Source organism: Haplochromis burtoni, unplaced genomic scaffold (assembly GCF_018398535.1).
Source record: "Haplochromis burtoni strain Fernald_Lab_line unplaced genomic scaffold, NCSU_Asbu1 Contig_151, whole genome shotgun sequence".
Taxonomy (NCBI): domain Eukaryota; kingdom Metazoa; phylum Chordata; class Actinopteri; order Cichliformes; family Cichlidae; genus Haplochromis; species Haplochromis burtoni.
Window position 1 is genome coordinate 1,222,604 of NW_024582512.1, and position 16,509 is coordinate 1,239,112.

At 42.6% G+C, this 16,509-nt stretch overlaps 2 protein-coding genes across 3 annotated transcripts; one reads left to right on the top strand and one right to left on the bottom strand.

Moving 5' to 3' along the window:
* Positions 1-8: 8 nt before the first annotated feature.
* On the top strand, positions 9-4,132 carry LOC102303983. 2 transcript variants are annotated; one of them, XM_005931879.3, is made up of 6 exons: positions 9-122; positions 1,915-2,224; positions 2,690-3,170; positions 3,255-3,434; positions 3,550-3,741; positions 3,825-4,132. In XM_005931879.3, the coding sequence occupies exons 2-6, from the start codon at positions 1,922-1,924 to the stop codon at positions 4,130-4,132; spliced, it is 1,464 nt and encodes a 487-aa protein (XP_005931941.1). In that variant the 5' UTR covers positions 9-122; positions 1,915-1,921. The 2 variants fall into 2 exon arrangements, with proteins under 2 accessions (XP_005931941.1, XP_005931940.1); XM_005931878.3 differs by lacking the exon at positions 9-122 and adding an exon at positions 697-1,029.
* A 663-nt stretch (positions 4,133-4,795) lies between these two features.
* LOC102309640 (SOSS complex subunit C) lies at positions 4,796-6,894 on the bottom strand (the record flags this gene model as incomplete). The annotated part of the gene is given in 3 exon segments (XM_014336664.2): positions 4,796-4,928; positions 5,717-5,804; positions 6,798-6,894. Coding segments are annotated over 3 exon segments (284 nt in total), but the record flags the coding sequence as incomplete, so codon positions are not given.
* Positions 6,895-16,509: the final 9,615 nt, after the last annotated feature.

The following is a 16,509-nucleotide window of genomic DNA, read 5'->3' on the forward strand; positions in this document are numbered from 1 at the left end:
GTGGAGCCAGGAACACGTTCAGTCAAGTCTCTGAAGTCGGACCAATAACTTTTAAAAACCAAAAAACTTCCAGCTTTTATACACTCATTTATCCAGACACGGAACAATCCACATCAAGCGGGGTATGTTAGATTAACTGCCCCAGTTAACCTGCTTTATGGGCTATGACGTCATTGCACGTAATCTTTGAACTGGTCTCGGGCTAACAAGCCTTATGTTAATTAGAGAAATTCGCTAGTCACTCTTCAGGATGCTAAAAATACACACTTTAAAAGTTAAAAGTTAATTTGGGCTTTGATAAAAAGTTAAAAATAAAATACTGTTTGTGTTTTAAAGTAAAGTCTGCATCAAGTTCCTGGATGTTTCAGCTTCACCGGGCAGGAACGATGTGTTCGCATCAATTTGACATGCTGAAAGTTTCTGTTCGCTTGATTTGTAATCTGAGAAGATTTTTTTTGTGACAGCACAACTTGTTTGGCTGCTTATGCTGCTGTGAAACTGCTTTTTAGTTGGGTGTCAGGGAGAAAATAAGTATATATAAATACGTAAAAACATGTTTTAACCCGGCAAAACAAATATTAAATGTTTTTTTAACACGTCTTACAATCTGTATGGATGAATGGGATATTTTATTTCTCATCCTCTTATAATTTAAATTGTATCAAAACAAAAATAAAACAAAAATAATATGCATGTGCAGGATATATTAATACCCCCTCTGCCCACTAGAGGTCGCTGTTTCATCACCCACTGAGAGCAGAGCACAGTTCATCCTCCCGTCCACTTGCTGGCAGTAAACCAACCCTGTCATTCAACTGTGGCGATATTAAACCTACCGGACAAAGAAGATAATAATTAAACAAAAGCTGGACATTTTTTATTATTATTTTTAATCAAGCGTGTTTCGCGTCAGCACATAAGACCCGAGAGTTGCTTTGGCTTACTGCAGGCAGCTGCGGAATAAATGAGGACAGTCGGATTATGTGAAACCTGCATGGACCTGGTTTAATTTAGATTTCTTTTTTAAAGGTAATTATGAGGCATGTGTATGTGCTGTAGGTGCTTTGTTTTCCTGTGTCTGTTAAATTAGGATTTGCCCGTGGACAGATTTGATCGAGAGGAAGATAAATTGATGATTTATGCCAGTTTAAATCAAATATAACTTGTTTTTAACAGGAAACTGAAGGACACTCTATTTTTACAGTTCATTTGCTCTAGCTACAATTAGGCGTCTTGTAACCGACAAGATTTATTTTTATGAATTGGAAAATTTTGCCTTCATAAATATGTGACTGTAATCTTTACCATGGTAAACTGAATCAGGGGATTCAGTATTGCAGCAGCTGCATGCTACGAGGTGTAGTATCCAGCTGTTGCACGATAGGACTTGCAAAGCAACAAGTCCTCTTTGAGGGTAATTTAAAGAGGAGAAAAGGGGAAAACACTAACAGATTAGATGTGGTCATTTGTGGTAATCATGCATTAAAAATCAGCACGTCTTTTTTGTCTGCTAAAGTGAAAACAGTAAAAAAAAAAATTAAATCGCCAGTTTATATACAAGAACATGAAACATTTTGCATAATGTAAACCCTGAAATTGAAGAAAGTCAAAAACACAAAAAACTGAAAAATAAATGAGCCTCTAATATGAGAAGCTGTTCTTAGGACTCAGTTTAGGTCACACATGGCTGAAAATTAAGATGGATCAAATCAAGACTTGCACCGCCTGTAAATGTGAATTTCCTTGAGTAATTATTAAAAAAAACTTGTGGCATCAGCAGCAAAGGAAAGAAAGATAACAGCAAGGGCAGCTGATGAAAGCAGTTGTTATCTATGATGCCAGTGATATTAGCAACAGATACAAATAAATAACATTAAAGTGTTTCTAACACCGTCTTCTCGCTCTCTGTTTCAGACATCCTATGATGTCCAGCCTGGTTCAAACCACCTCGGACAGTTTGTGTAAACTCGTCCGCTGGGCTCACAGCCACGGCACCATCTGTAACCTCCTCCCCAGCTTGCAGCACATCACCCGTGGCTCCTACAGCAATGTGCTGACAGCTGAATCTGGTCCGCACGGTGGCAGCGTCCCCATTGCTGTGTGGGGCTGTGGGGCTGGACACGCCTACCACTGGCCCCTTGGTGAAAATGCAAACACTTGTGGCGGCTCAGCCAGTACCAGACAAGGCCAGGAGAGGTTTGCTGGAGGTCATCCAACCAGTAAGGTGAGGTAAAGATGTGAGGTGCTGGTATTGTCTGAAATGACACGGGGATGTGCAAATGTGCAAAGAATTGGGTTACTGACAAATTCACATGAGCTTAGGGCCAGTGTATAATCAGCATGTGGGTTCATGAGCCTTTAATACTTTGTCTGTCAACATATGATTAAACCCAGACAAGACTGGAAAGTCCCTGCAGCCTTACTTTTATGTTGGATTTTTGGTGAAATAATGCACTCTTAAATCACTTTTACAGTGGCTTTGTTTTTGGAACGTGGAAGCTATGTGGCTACAAGCCATCTTTAAGTTACAGTCCACGGATTTCATGCAAGTTATGCATAATTTTAAGGCTTAATTTGATGTAAACTGGTGACTTACATGAAAATGAATTGTACAGTAAAGCTATAGAGACAATTATGTACTGGATTATAAGGTTGTACAGTTGGACATCACCTCTTTCTAAATGTTCAGATTGCAGTGAGAACATCATGTGACCTCTCCTATAGTGAAGCGGCATCAGAGGGCGAGGAGTTCAGCGGTCGGCTTTTTGACATTGCTGCATGTGATTCATCAGCCACAGATGAGGATGGCGACTATGAGCCCCGGCCATCTAGGAAAAGAGGCGGGGCCCAGGGAGGAGCCATCGCTGCAAAGAAGGTCAAACAGGAATCCGCCCCAGCAGAAGACGATGACACTGGGCTCGCAGAGACAGACCTAGTCTGTGTTTTACAAACTCATCAGGCACCAAACACATACTCTCAAATCACACAAACACTGTGGCCAAAAAAGGCTCTTTCATCTTGCTGTCAGCCCCAGCATGGACAACATGTGGGGTGTGAGGGATCGATGGATCCAGAGATGGAGGTACTAGGAGGAGGCAGCTGCACAGCAGGGACCACAGAGCAGGCTGAGCGATGCAGCGCTGCCACAGAGACCACTACGAAGAACACAGGTACCAGCTCGCATGTTTTCATGCCGTCAGGGGAACAAAACATAACGTTGTTTTTGTTTGTAATGTTTTTGTGTGTCTGTAAAGCTGAAGAAGACGAGAGTGAGCTGGAGAAGCTGCGAGCATTACTCTTAGCAGAACGCAGCCGAAACCAACAAATGACAGAGATGATCTCCAATTTGAAGCAGGACAAAGAACTGCTGCAACATGAACTCACGAAGAAAGCTGAACTCATATGTGACTTTCTGCAGGATAAACTGCGCCCCGGTAAGCTCACGAATCTGTGCCATTTGTAACCTTACACAAAAATCACGTTCACTGAACTAGAGTTAGTTGGTTTCTCAAAATCTTCAGTCCTCAGCCTTCTCTTTCTTTCTTCTAGAGAAGAGGTGGCCTCGTTGTTCCACTCAGGTGGAACCTGGAAGCTCACACATGGCGTCCTCTGATGATGCAGCTGGGTTTGATTTGCCAACGCTGTTTGACTCATTTGAGGAAGTGGAGCTTCATCCTCTAGAGCGCCATCGGACCCGGAAGAGCAAGAGGAGCCGGGATGGAGAAAACACTCGAGTCAGGAGTAAGGACACATAGACACACTCTGATAAATGTGTCACGGAGTACTCGCTGTGCTAAACATTGCTTTTTTGTTTTTATTGGTAGTGAAAAACGTGGTGGGTGTGATAGCACGCTACATGGCTGCCCTCCAGGAGTTTCGCCGCAGCGTCTCCATGAAGGTGGCGTTTGACCGCATCGGTGTGGACCGCAACACAATCTCTCGCACGGCGGCCATAGCGGAGCTCAGCCTGGCTGCTCCAGAGGTTTTTCACGCACTGGTGCCATGGGATGAGAAGGAGGAGACGCTGGCACACTACGCCCACCGCTGCCGCCAGGCGATGGACGACACCATTAAGGCCAAGATCAAAACAATGAAGGCAAAAGGAGAACTGTTGCCCATTGTGTCAAAGTGACAGCTTCATGTATGGTGCTCGCGCTGCCTGAGGCACAGGCCTACAAAACCTCTGCATACTTTATGTATAGAAAAAAAAAATCAGAGAAAAATACCACCTTAGGACTTTTAACATAATTGACTTCAAATCATATGTCGACTGTATTCCAACCATCATGGGTGCTTCCTGTCTAGTGGATTTTTTTCTTGTGCGATTATGAAACAGAAGCGTGAAACTGACACTTGTTGACTTTCACGGCAGATTCAGCTGCTCAGAATTCATCAGGTTCTAAAAAATGTGTTTCTTATGGCTGTTTTACAATAAACCACAAAAAAAAGTTTTTTCCTCCATTTATTAAATTGATATCTTTCACCCTCAAAGAACATCAGTGGGTGTGTTAGAGTCCAGAAGCACTCCTGTTATCATCTTTAATGTATGCAACATTTTTATTATCCACAGCAGAACGAAAACAGTCGAAATATAACCTTTACTGCAATGTTTCACGGCCATGTAGAACAGTCTTCTGATCCCTTGTGCAGGTTTTCTAAAATCAGCAACCAGCTTTCCTAGTCATGAAAATATAAGAGAGGTCATTTAACACTCCCCTGAGATCATTTACGACATCACAAACAGCTGTCCAAGATGAGAGACGTGGTGTGCGCCCAGCTTGTTCCAAAGCTGCGCCTCTCACACCAGAAGGTAGATCGGATGTAAAACGTCAAGACTCGGGCTCCAGGCGTGGAAGAACTGGGAGGATGAGGTTTCCAAATGAGGAGTCCTGAGTGATGAAGAAGCCTGAAGAATGTGCATGTGCATGCTGCAAGAAAAGAAATAAAGGTGTTAACTACAGGCTTGACAGCGGAGGGCCACCCAAACACGCAATCACAGCACCAGCATGACATGAAGAATCTGTGTTTTCATTTATTCTGTTTTATCAGTTAACTTGTTGAGGTTGAATTTATATTGACAGCCTGATAACAAATCATAGTTATTTCCCACTGTTAATGATATAGAAGGAGGATTAAATGCAGCTCATTTTTAAATCTAACCTCTAATCTACATTAGCACATACGCACTGCTAAGTGATACACAGCTGGTATTTACTGGTATTTTCTTGTAACTGTAATTTACAAGAAATGCTGCCCTCAGATCTATCAGGCAGCTTTGAGACAGCATGCCTGAACCAATGATTAATTCACCAGCACTTAGTAAAAATATTTGGGATTTCAGATCACAGATGTGGGATCTGGCATTTGTTTATCCAGCAGATTAGCTCTGACACGCTCAGCACCAGCTGTAATCACTGTAACTGTAATCACAGCTGAGGACACAGTGATGTGGAGTCAAGCAGTAAACTTGTAAAATAAATGACTGGAACATTAAGGATCAATGACCTCACTGCCCCCCCCTCCCCACACACCTAAAAAAATAAAAAATAAATCCAGTATTAGTTGGGCTCCTATCAAAAGGCCCTTCTAATGTATGCTGTGTAGGATTGCTTGTAATCACTGTAAGATTCATAATGAGGAGGGGTAATCACAGGGCTGGTTTATTTAATTATTATTGAATGTGGTTGCACTTCTAGTAGCGTTTCTGGTGTCTTACCTGCAAGGCTGCTTTCTGCTGCGCAGCGATGTGCTGCTGTTCTGCGTTGTCCCTGAAGTCCTTAACACTGGGCCGGGCCAGCGAGATGCTACAGTGTTGAAGGGGAAAAGATGGCATGGAAGCATGTGAAAATTACCAAAGTCTTTTTTGTTCTGCCTGAACTCGGCTCTTTAAGCCTGACTAATGACAGGTTATATGTTGGTGTTCTAACATCATCATAATTATTGTTCCAGGACCATCGCTGCAAATGTCCAGTCACATTGTTGTGAAGTCATAACATTAGAGAAGAAAAAGGCAACTGGCGCCTTGTCATAATAATGAGGGCATTAAAGTTCAGGCTTCAGGATTTGAAGCAGCACAGAGCTTTACACACTCGGAGCATCTCTTAATATGTTATAACTGAAACAACAGGGGAAAAGCTGTGTCCCAAAAAAAATCGACTTTCCCACTGGACTGTTTACAATAAAATAAGCATATGGAGTGGTGAGCACACCTGTTCCCTCAGATGTTATTTGCCACATTTGTCAGGAGTCTCTCCACATCTCGGATGGCAATGAAACGTGTTTCACAAGGGGAAATCTGTACAACAGTGTCCAGCTGTTGTTCCTTATTGCACTGCCGATACAAGCCAGCCATCTTGTTTAATGCTACTGGCAGGAAGGTGGGAGTTAAACTGAAAGAGGTAAATATGGTTCTGTGAATTCCCGGGAAACTGCCAGTCATGCTGGTCACTCTGAACATCTCGGCTCAAGAAGCTTCCTAGAGACTGGATGTAGGCTATAACATGGTATCTCAACCTGCATGCAGTGCAAGGAGACATCTCCAACTTGATGTCTGGGAATTCACAGAACCAAAGTTACCTTCATAACTTGCGTGTGTCCTGTCCTTGGATGACCTCTTTCATGTTTTTGCATCACCGTTGTAGTTGATGGTCCATATGCAACAGTAATTATGATGTTGTAGGACCAATGCCAACACGAGGACATCAGATCATGACACATACTAATGTCCCAGGTAAGCTTTACACACAGACTTAATACCCCCCCCTTCTGTTACTTGGATTATGCTATACTACACCTACCTGGCTCCAGGAGTATTCATGGACTGACTCTGCATCAGTCGCCTCCTTTCCTTTTCTAGCTCTGCCAATATAGCCACCCGGGTCTTGTTTGGGAAGGCTGTATTACAAAAAAAAAAAAGAGAGAGTAAGGGACAGCTAATAATGGCCACGTTTTTGGGTAATTACAATTGAATGTTGAATAAACATCCAAAAAGATTAAGCTAAACAGTGTTTAAGATTATTTAGGATCTTATTTATAGCAAGATTTACTAGAAAACACAATAAAAATGATTCTTGTGATCGTGGAGGTTCTTTTTTTTTCTTTGACTGTCCCGTTTGGTTTTTTTGCCATCAGAATTGTTGTCTAAAGGCAAAGAAAGACACCCAATGGATTTACTTTACCAAATGGACCATCCCAGCCTTGCCGTAATGGTCTATTTGATTCACCTTTGCTTTTATTGTTTATTTTGTTTTCATTTGCTGAACACGGGACAGACTTGACTGGACAAAAGAAAAGGGAGAAAGAAAGAGGGAAAGAAAAAGAGCGGGGAAGAGGGGCGGTGATAAAGGGCAAAAACCAACAAAACAAACAGACAAAAAATACACATATCAGTCACCTGGATCACCTGTTGAGAAAGAAAAAAAAGAGATAACAAGCAAAGAAAAAGAGAGCAATATAATAAACAACATCATCGCGATGATCTATGTGAATATGACAGTAAATACTAAATATTAAATATTATTGTGCAGCACGTAAGATCGACAGCGCACAGTGTGCTTTGAGGTAGCAGCCAAAAAGAGTGTAGTTTGTGTGTGTGAGCACCCGTGTGTACACCTGTGAGCGTGAGCGCGCTTGTATTTAACAGGTTCCTTCATGTAATGATCTGCTAGAGGATGTGGGGGAGCCACAGCCCCGTCCTCCAGGGCATGAAGCAGGTATGGAGGAGATCAAAACTCCAGACATCCAGAGGCCCCCAGAACACAAGAGACCAAGGAAGACCAACAGAGGGGCAGCCGCGCCACTGTCCCAGTAAGAGCTGAGGAGAGTCCCAGATGAGGGCTCACTCAGCAGCCGTGGAGCAGAAGCCAGGGGGGGTTGCAGTGACGTGCCTGTAAGCTCCGCCGCAGCCAGCTGTGCCAGAGTGACCGAGCCCCAGGCCGAGGGCACCCCACCCCCGAAGGAGCCCGAGCGAGCCCCAGGCTCCGACAAGCACCCACCAGAAGTGAGCCGGTGAGTACCTGGACGCCCATCCCCGAACACAAAGAACCACCAACGCACCGATGTCTGAGGGCGTCTGCCACTGGCAGGGGGAGTGGTGGGGGGAGATAGGCCTCCATACCATGGAGGGCCTAGAGAGGCGGCGTCTGATACCCAACCTGACATATGGACACAGACAAACAGGCACACACAGATACAAACATCCATTCCCACCCTCATGCTCTCATATGCAATTACTCAGCACTCACCCAACGTGGGGACAGACATAAAGAGACACTGTACATACATTCACACTCCCCAAGCGTACTCTAAGCCCCGGGTCTATGTACCCTTGCCCCTGGAGGAGGAAACTGCACCCAGACCCAGGTGGTGTTACCCTTTTCCCTGGGGTGGGGAGAAGCAGACCGCCCCGACTCGGCAGCAGCAGGGAGGCCCCACAGAGAATGGGGGGGTGTGAAGACTCCAAACCTCCCTCCGCCCACTCTTATGTAGTGTTGATGCATGTGTGTTCTAAGGTGCCTTTAAAACCCAGGAGGGCATGGAGCTACCTGCCAGAGAGCAGCAGGTAAGCGCATAGCCCCTCCTGATAGCCCTCAATGTCTACATGTATTTAAAATTGAGAGGTGGGCAACGACGCCAGGGGTGAGGTGTACACCCTGATAGTCTTCTGGATGACGTGTAGCGTGCCCACCCCCAAGATCCTATATGTATGTGTTATGAGAGTGTGAGTAATGTGAATGTCTAAGTTGTGGGATAAAATTGAGGCAGAGACAGCCAGAAGGGGACAGAGGGGGGGGTTGCCTCCCCTGCACCTTGGTGACACATCTTTACCCCAAGGCCCTGCATGTGCGGGTGATTGTGGTGGAGCGGGAAGGGGGAGGAAGCTGGAGATGGGGAGGGAAGGAAGGGAGGGGCAAGTGACCCCTCCCTGGGGCCAGCTCCCACGCTGACCCCAGTAGGCACCCCCATACTCTGCAACCTGCCAGGGAAAAGGGGGCCCAGGCCCCTCCCGACCAGGACCCAGTACAGCAGTGCCGCCCGGCCCCACAGAGCCCGGGACAGCCCACCTGACCCCACCACAGAGAAAACTGCACCCACCCCGTCATCCATTCATCTTCCAAACTGCACAAGACAATAGACGCCCAGGCTGAGATCTTCCTCCACCTCTCCTATATTTCTCCCCACCTACAGAGTCACTTCCTGGAGAGAGGAGACATCCTGTAAGATGTAAAAGCCTCCCCCACCAGTTGAAGAGCCCCCCAGGGGGCTTGATGCACCGGCGGCACCCTGCGCCAAGGCTGAGCCCCCATGCACCCACACGCCCACAACCCTGGCGACACACCAACCAGGACCAAAGCCCCCAAGGCCCAGCCATGGCCCCAGCCCAGAGACGGAGCACCCCCAGAACCCCGCCTGCCCTGGACACAACCAGGGACAGCCAGGCTCCCAGGTCAGTAACCCACGTCCGTCAGCACAGACCCTCCCCTAGCCCCGCTGCACGCAGCCACGAGGAAACCGTCACCTAAGAGCCAACAGAGCCCTTAACCCTTTAGAGCCGATCGGAGCGGGAACGCTCTGTTATGCGTAACTATTTTTAAATCCCGGTAGCACTGCAACCACGTAAGCTAGCGCAAAAATTTTTTTTGCATATGAAACCGGAGGAGTTGTACTTACATCTTATGCCATCAGCTTGTCCTAGGTCACGGTTTCCTTCCACATAAAGCTTTGCAAAAACTGCATAAAAAGCGCTTGCAGGAACAAAAACATAATATTCCAGAAACACGCTTTGCCGATCCGATCAGCTGTTCATAAACACTTCCTACGTTGGAATAGACGTCAGCGCGAACTTTTGCATTTCCGCCATTACCTGCCCGAAACCGGAGTGACGCATTGAAATGTAGTCTTTTTTGCGATCAGGGCCTCAGGGCCTATACTGCTCTTTTTAAAAGTTATCTTTGACTTTATGACTTTCTGTGTCGTTTCTGGGATGCTTAGGACTCATATTGCACTGCTGGAAATAGTTTATTTTGATGCATATGCTGCTTTTTTGCAAATTTGCAGTATAATATTTATTTTCGTTTTTCCTGCAGTGTATAAAAATTGGTGTATTTCAAAAATAATTTGTGTTCTGTAGTACTAAATGGGTATCAGATAATAACTGAACTTCAAGATAAATCCTTTTTTGGAATAATTATGTTGTTTCTGCGATAGTTTTAAAGTGGATATTCTTATTTGCTCAACAGGTTTTTTATTAAGTGGTGTGAGGGTATAAGCCTCTTAAAATTTCTCCTCTAACTACAAATATATGTTTAAAAAAAAAAAAACGATTTTCAATTTTTTTGTAGTTTATTGCACTTTTTTGCAATTTATGTAATTACTATGCACTTAATGAATACATATTATTAAAATTGGGCTATAATGGTTGTATTGATGTATAGCAACTTGAAATGCTCCCAAAAATGGCTCCACAGCATGTAAAAATATAATATAAGCTCTGGCGGACTTGGTTCTATGGTAGGTCTTAAAGGGTTAACAGGCCATGACCGCAACCCCGGGTTGAGCCCCCCAAGGAAGATGCCTCCGGGGAACCCCCCGACGCCCTAAGCCTGTCCCTACCCCCACACCAATCACAACAGTGAAGGGGGACCAAACTATGACCCCCCACCCCCACTAGGTGATGGAGCTGATCAAAGGAGCCCAGAGCAATTGATCTGATGTGGTGGCAGAGGCTGTATCAAGACTAATGTAATCTAATAGATAATTTCTATATTGGTTAGAATTAAGATTATTTTTATTTTTCCAGTTCATGAGGACTGTTTTCTTGGCTATACATAGGGCAGTGAAAACCAAATGGGCTATATTCTTTTCTGTAGTGACATAATCTAAGCTGCCCAACAAACACACTAAAGGGGAAGTTGGAATGTTACATTTCAGACACTTTGATAAGTCTTCACATATCTCGCGCCAAAACTTCTGAACTGGTGGACAGAACCAAAGAGCGTGAATATAATTTTGAAACAATCTAAGGGAAATCTGTTTATGATGAAACTATTATCTCTGAGCACTTTGTTACATAAACAGCAAATTAATGCCTTCAGTGTTGCTATTAAGACACATTATAACTTTTAACAGCTTAAAAAATTTGAGTAAAACAAATGTTTTTTTTAAATAGTCCAAAAATGTCAAAGCAAACAAGCAGAATTTTAATCAAAACTAACTGAAAGTTAAAACTATTTCTTACCATCTACAACAGAGAGATGTAAATTACACACTGACATGAGTTAGGTGGAATAGACTGATCATTGATTAAATTTTCACACCGCCCTTATGCAACAGTCTGGCTGCATAATATTAACTTGATAATGGCATGATCAACAGCACTCATGTGTCAGGAGCATAACTGAGAGCTGGGTATGACAATTTCTACCCTGTCTTGTTATCTTGCAAAGTGTGTCACAGCCACCATGTCACACCTCAAAGGGCCCAAACAGATGGACAGCTTAACATTTTTATACACATTCTCTCACCTTGTTTGACAATGTAATGACAACCCGTACAACACATAGCTGCTTTCATGATCCCAGATATCTACAGTATGTGTGGCTGTCTGATTCTGTCCAATCTGCTATAATAAGGCTTTGCTGTGTTGTCTGATATTATTCCCTACAAAGTTAGGCTGCATGTCAAGGGACTATGATAGGAAGACTTATATACCATACAGTATGATCCTGGTTTCATCTGGGATAAGGTTAGTAAGATTTATCTCTTCTTTTTTTGGTCAGTATTGTTTAAGAAAATACTTTGCCACTGATGAACCCAAGATATATTATTTGTAATAAGGTTATGGCAGACATGGATAATACAAGCAAAGGCTAGAATGTAGGATCTTTTGGCAATGGGTCTGAAATTGTCCTTAATCCTTTTGGTTGTGTAAGACAAACAACCAAAAGACAAATAAAACATAGGCCAATTTATTACAAGCCCTATAGAAGGTCAGAGTACCCGCAGTGGTTGAACTTATGTGTGCCCTTCACTCTGGTGGATAATGAGTTCATACATTGATATTTTTAGTTATGTCACATCAAATGGTGTCGAATGAAAAGCCAAATAACTGACAGGTAGAAAAGTGCAAATGTTAAAAAAAGAAGAAAATATCCTTAAATGATTATATGATCATTGTTCTCACCTCCCCAAGAGTGGTACTTCCTACCACTCTTGTTCGCCCTTCCTTTTTGCACTTTGGTTCTTCTGATCTACTTTTCTGTTTCTCCTCCCTTTCACTTCTCTCCCAAAGTCTGTGCTCCCTCTCTCCGCTCCTTCACTCCCCTTGAGTCTCCCTCTTTCTCCTCTCTACTGTCTTTCCTTTTTCACCCCCACCCCCAATCTATAGGGATAGAGACTCAGTAGAATTACCATCCTCTTGATCTATAATTACCACACAACTCTCTCTACCCCTGGCTCCCTTTCTCCTTGCTTACTTGCCAGACAGTCTCAGATTGTACACAGGATACATGCATCATTGTTGAGCATATGTATGACAAGTGTGTGATAGAATAACCAACATATTGAATAAACAAGAACGAATACATGATGTCTGCCATCACATCTTTTAATTTTCATAAAAGCTCACAAGGTAATGTTCTGTGCACAGGGAGCCTAATTGTCTAATTGCATATCCAACTGTGCAGGTCTTATATCTATGGCAACGTTTTGTGCCTTTTCCTTATTTAACTAATGACTTCTAATGATAGCTTGTTATCTTAGTGTAACTTTAGTTACTGCCCTTCAATTTTGTATCATTTAATTTATGTAGACTGGAAATGAACTTATTAGGCTGTACAATATTATTTTGTGACTTTGCATTATATATTTAATTCATCATTATTTACTGCACTTTAAAATGTATGTGTAACATTTAAGTTATTTATTATAACTCCTTATGAAAGGTAATTTTGGTTCCTACCAGGTAGTGTTTATGGTGGGACTCTTTAGAGTGTAACATGCTCTGAGTATTGGGGAGATCATTGAGTAAAATTTTGAATGCACACTTACCTGCCATGGTGGTGTTTGTTCTAGAAAATATTTTTAAGAGAAATGTAGCCATTCACCCACAACCCAGAGAGACCAGGGAGCGCTACCACAACAAGAAGCTAGCTTGCCAAAAATGTCTTGTGGTGTGTGTGAAGTCCAGCTCTAATTCACTTTCTTTTTATAAGGGAGAGGACTTTAGTGTTTCAGTCATATAGTTTTGTCACAGCTGTATTGCCAAACTTCAAACATGCAGCAATACAGTGGCCTGGAGACCATAATATTGCCAAAATTATTGCAACCATGCAATAAACTTGCAGACTCATTGCCTTTCATTGCCAGTCATTTCATATCTTCAAAGCAGCGTTGGTGTTTTCACGCCGGTGGTTAAACAACAGTAAGTGCCATCAGTCTTTTATCAGTTTATGACTGAATAGAGTCAAGTTAGCACATACACACTATCTGCTTGGAATGATGATCCTTATAAAGTTGCCTTATAGTAGGCCACCTGTGCAATCGCCTTGTGGTCAAAAGTGGTACCTCGCAGATTGAGTGAGCAACATCTGGAAAAGTACTGTTGGCAAGTTAGATGCCACAACTACTTCCAAGAAAAACTAAATGCAATCACTGCTCAACTACTAATTTTCCTCAGTCACAAGGAGGTTGCCATCCTGTTTTTTCTCTAGTGTGACTAGGCCATAAAAACATCTGCAAAACCAAAAGTAAGCTATAAGTGAAGAAGCCAAACAGAAATAGAAGCAGCACACAAACCACTGGCTAGAGGTTCATACTGTTGATCTGCTTACTTGCCTATTTGTACATTGCCAATTTAAAATAATTATCATGAATATCAGCTACAACTTTGTAAAGAATCAAAATTATGCTGAGAGATAACTTAAAAAAATCTACTAAACACTTAGTAAACATAACTGAGTCGTTATTGTCAATATTAAAAGAAATTTAGCAAATAAACTTTAATGATCTAACAATGTGCCATTATTATGAAGTGTTACTATGTGTAGCATTTTGTTCTGTTTTAGACATATATAACCACTGCACTTTTGAAAATTGTGGTCATTAGGCCTGCAGACTCTCTGTTGGAGGACTTTATAATGCTCTCAACACTTAACACTAGTTGGTCTGGAATAGCACTTAATGTAGCAGACTCTCCATACAAGTGTGCAAACGGAGAGGGAGCGGGTTGGGGGAAGGCATGGGAATGCGTTGAGATTGAGTCTCTGTGTGCCTTTGATACCTAGTGAGATGGAACGTAATGGTGTCAGCCTAGTCTAAGTCCACATACAGAAGACTATATCTTTCATTCTGACAAGTCTGCAGTAAATGTTCACCTTTTCATCCACGATAGTGATGAACAGTGGGGATCACAGTGTTAGCTGGGCAATTCATTCATTCATTCATTCTATACCTATTACTATGTGGACTGAAATGTTTCTTGGGATGAAACTGTGTAAATCCCTGAAGTCAGAATCCTATTGACCCTACTGGTTCTCTGACTTTTACTTCACTAACATAATTAGGTAATTTTAAGCTGTCTTGTTTTATTGTTTTTTTTGTTTTGTTTTGTTTTGTTTTTTCGTTCTTTAGCCGTCAGAATTGTTGTGTGAAGACCAACAAGGATACCCAATGGATTTGCTTTGCCAAATGGATCATCACGGCCTTGCCGTATAGGTCCATTTGATCAACCTTTGTTGTTATTATTTATTTTATTTTATTTTCAGTTGTTACAGACGGAACAGACATGACTGAGGGATCGGAAAGGGAGAAAGAAAGATGAAGGAAAAGAAAAACAGAAGGGAAGAGGGACAGTGAGAAAGGGCACTTAAAAGAGAAAGAAGAGAAAAAAAATCTCCTGGATCATCTGTTGAGAGAAAAAGAAGAGAAAACAAGCAAAAAAACAGCGCAACATACTAAACACAACACCATCACGTTAATCTAGCTAAGTGTAAACAGCAGTAAATACTAAATATTGAATGTTGTTGTGCAGCAAGCAGGACCGACAGCGCACAATGTGCTTGAAAATAGCAGCCAAGAAAGGTGTAGTTTATGTCTATGAACAGTGAACACCCGTGTGCACACCTGTGTGGATCAGCGCGCTTGTATTCAAAAGGTTTCCCCATGTAATGGTCTGCTAGAGGAGCGGTCTCCAACCTTTTTTGTGCCACGGACCGGTTTATGCCCGACAATATTTTCATGGACCGGCCTTTAAGGTGTCGCGGAAAAATACAACAAAATAAAACTAGTACCGCTACCAAAAAAAAGAAGATTTATTTATAACACACGTTATAAACCCCCGGGCCTCGGACCGGTACCGGTCTGAGGCCCGGGGGTTGGGGACCGCTGTGCTAGAGGATGTAGAGATCCTGTCTTGTCTCGTTTTATTGTACTAATATTTTGTTTTTAAAAATTAATTAGACTGTAAACCTTTTATTTATTTTTTTAGTGTATTTCTACCTTCTTTGAGTTTGAATACTGAAATATGCAGTAATAGTGGGAATGCCATGCAGTACAGGTTTCGTGCCATGCACCATAACAATTTTAATGGTAGTTATCAGCCATGACCGAAATCTTTTCCTTACCTTGAATGAACATTTTAGTTCCCCTGTCATAAATGTTATAATTTTATAATTATGTTTTTTCAAAACTGTCAAATATTTCTGTCCCATTACTATGAATGTGCATGAAGAAATTTAGACTTCTCACTCTCACTCACTCCTCATACAGATATACACTGAGACATTCAGCCAATATTTTAGGGAAGGAGAAAATGAGTAAACACAGGTTTGTCTGATATAATACTTAACTCTGCAACTGGTACTCGGAAAACTGGGAATCACAGCATTAAATGGAATATAAACTCAACTGAATCAGTCAGTCCTTTATATGATGAAATCAAAGATGTGTGAAGCAGTGACCCAGTATACTAGCCCTACCATCTATAGCAGATTTGAGCGCATAGTGGGTTCCTGTTCTTAACTAGCATTAACAAGTCATCTAAAAAAGGAGTCAGTTATCCAGTTGTTTAACTACGATGAAATTAATAAGGCAGTAGATGAGGCAGTGAGGGTAAACACAGTTTGTAACCTACACTTCTATTCTCCTCAACATCTATTATTCATTGGCCAAGATGATTCTTTCATGAGGCAAGCTAGTTGCACATAATTCATAACGCAGGCTGTGGAAACTAGGACAGAGTGAGATACAGGCAAAGAGGGGGGAAATGGGTAGAGGAGGGGGGGAAGGATGAGAGGGCTGAGTGAGAAAGGGGGTGACGAAAAGGATGAAGACAGAGGGTGTCAGGATGAGGAGGTGAGAGAGAAGAAGAGAGGCAACAGGATCTGGGTTTACAGAAATGTGGGGAAACATGCCGCATAGCCTGTTCCAGTTCACCACAGAGAAAGAAAAAGATGGAATTTGGAAGATTGAAATACAGGAGAAGAAGAGCAACAGAGAGATAGGGATGGGGGG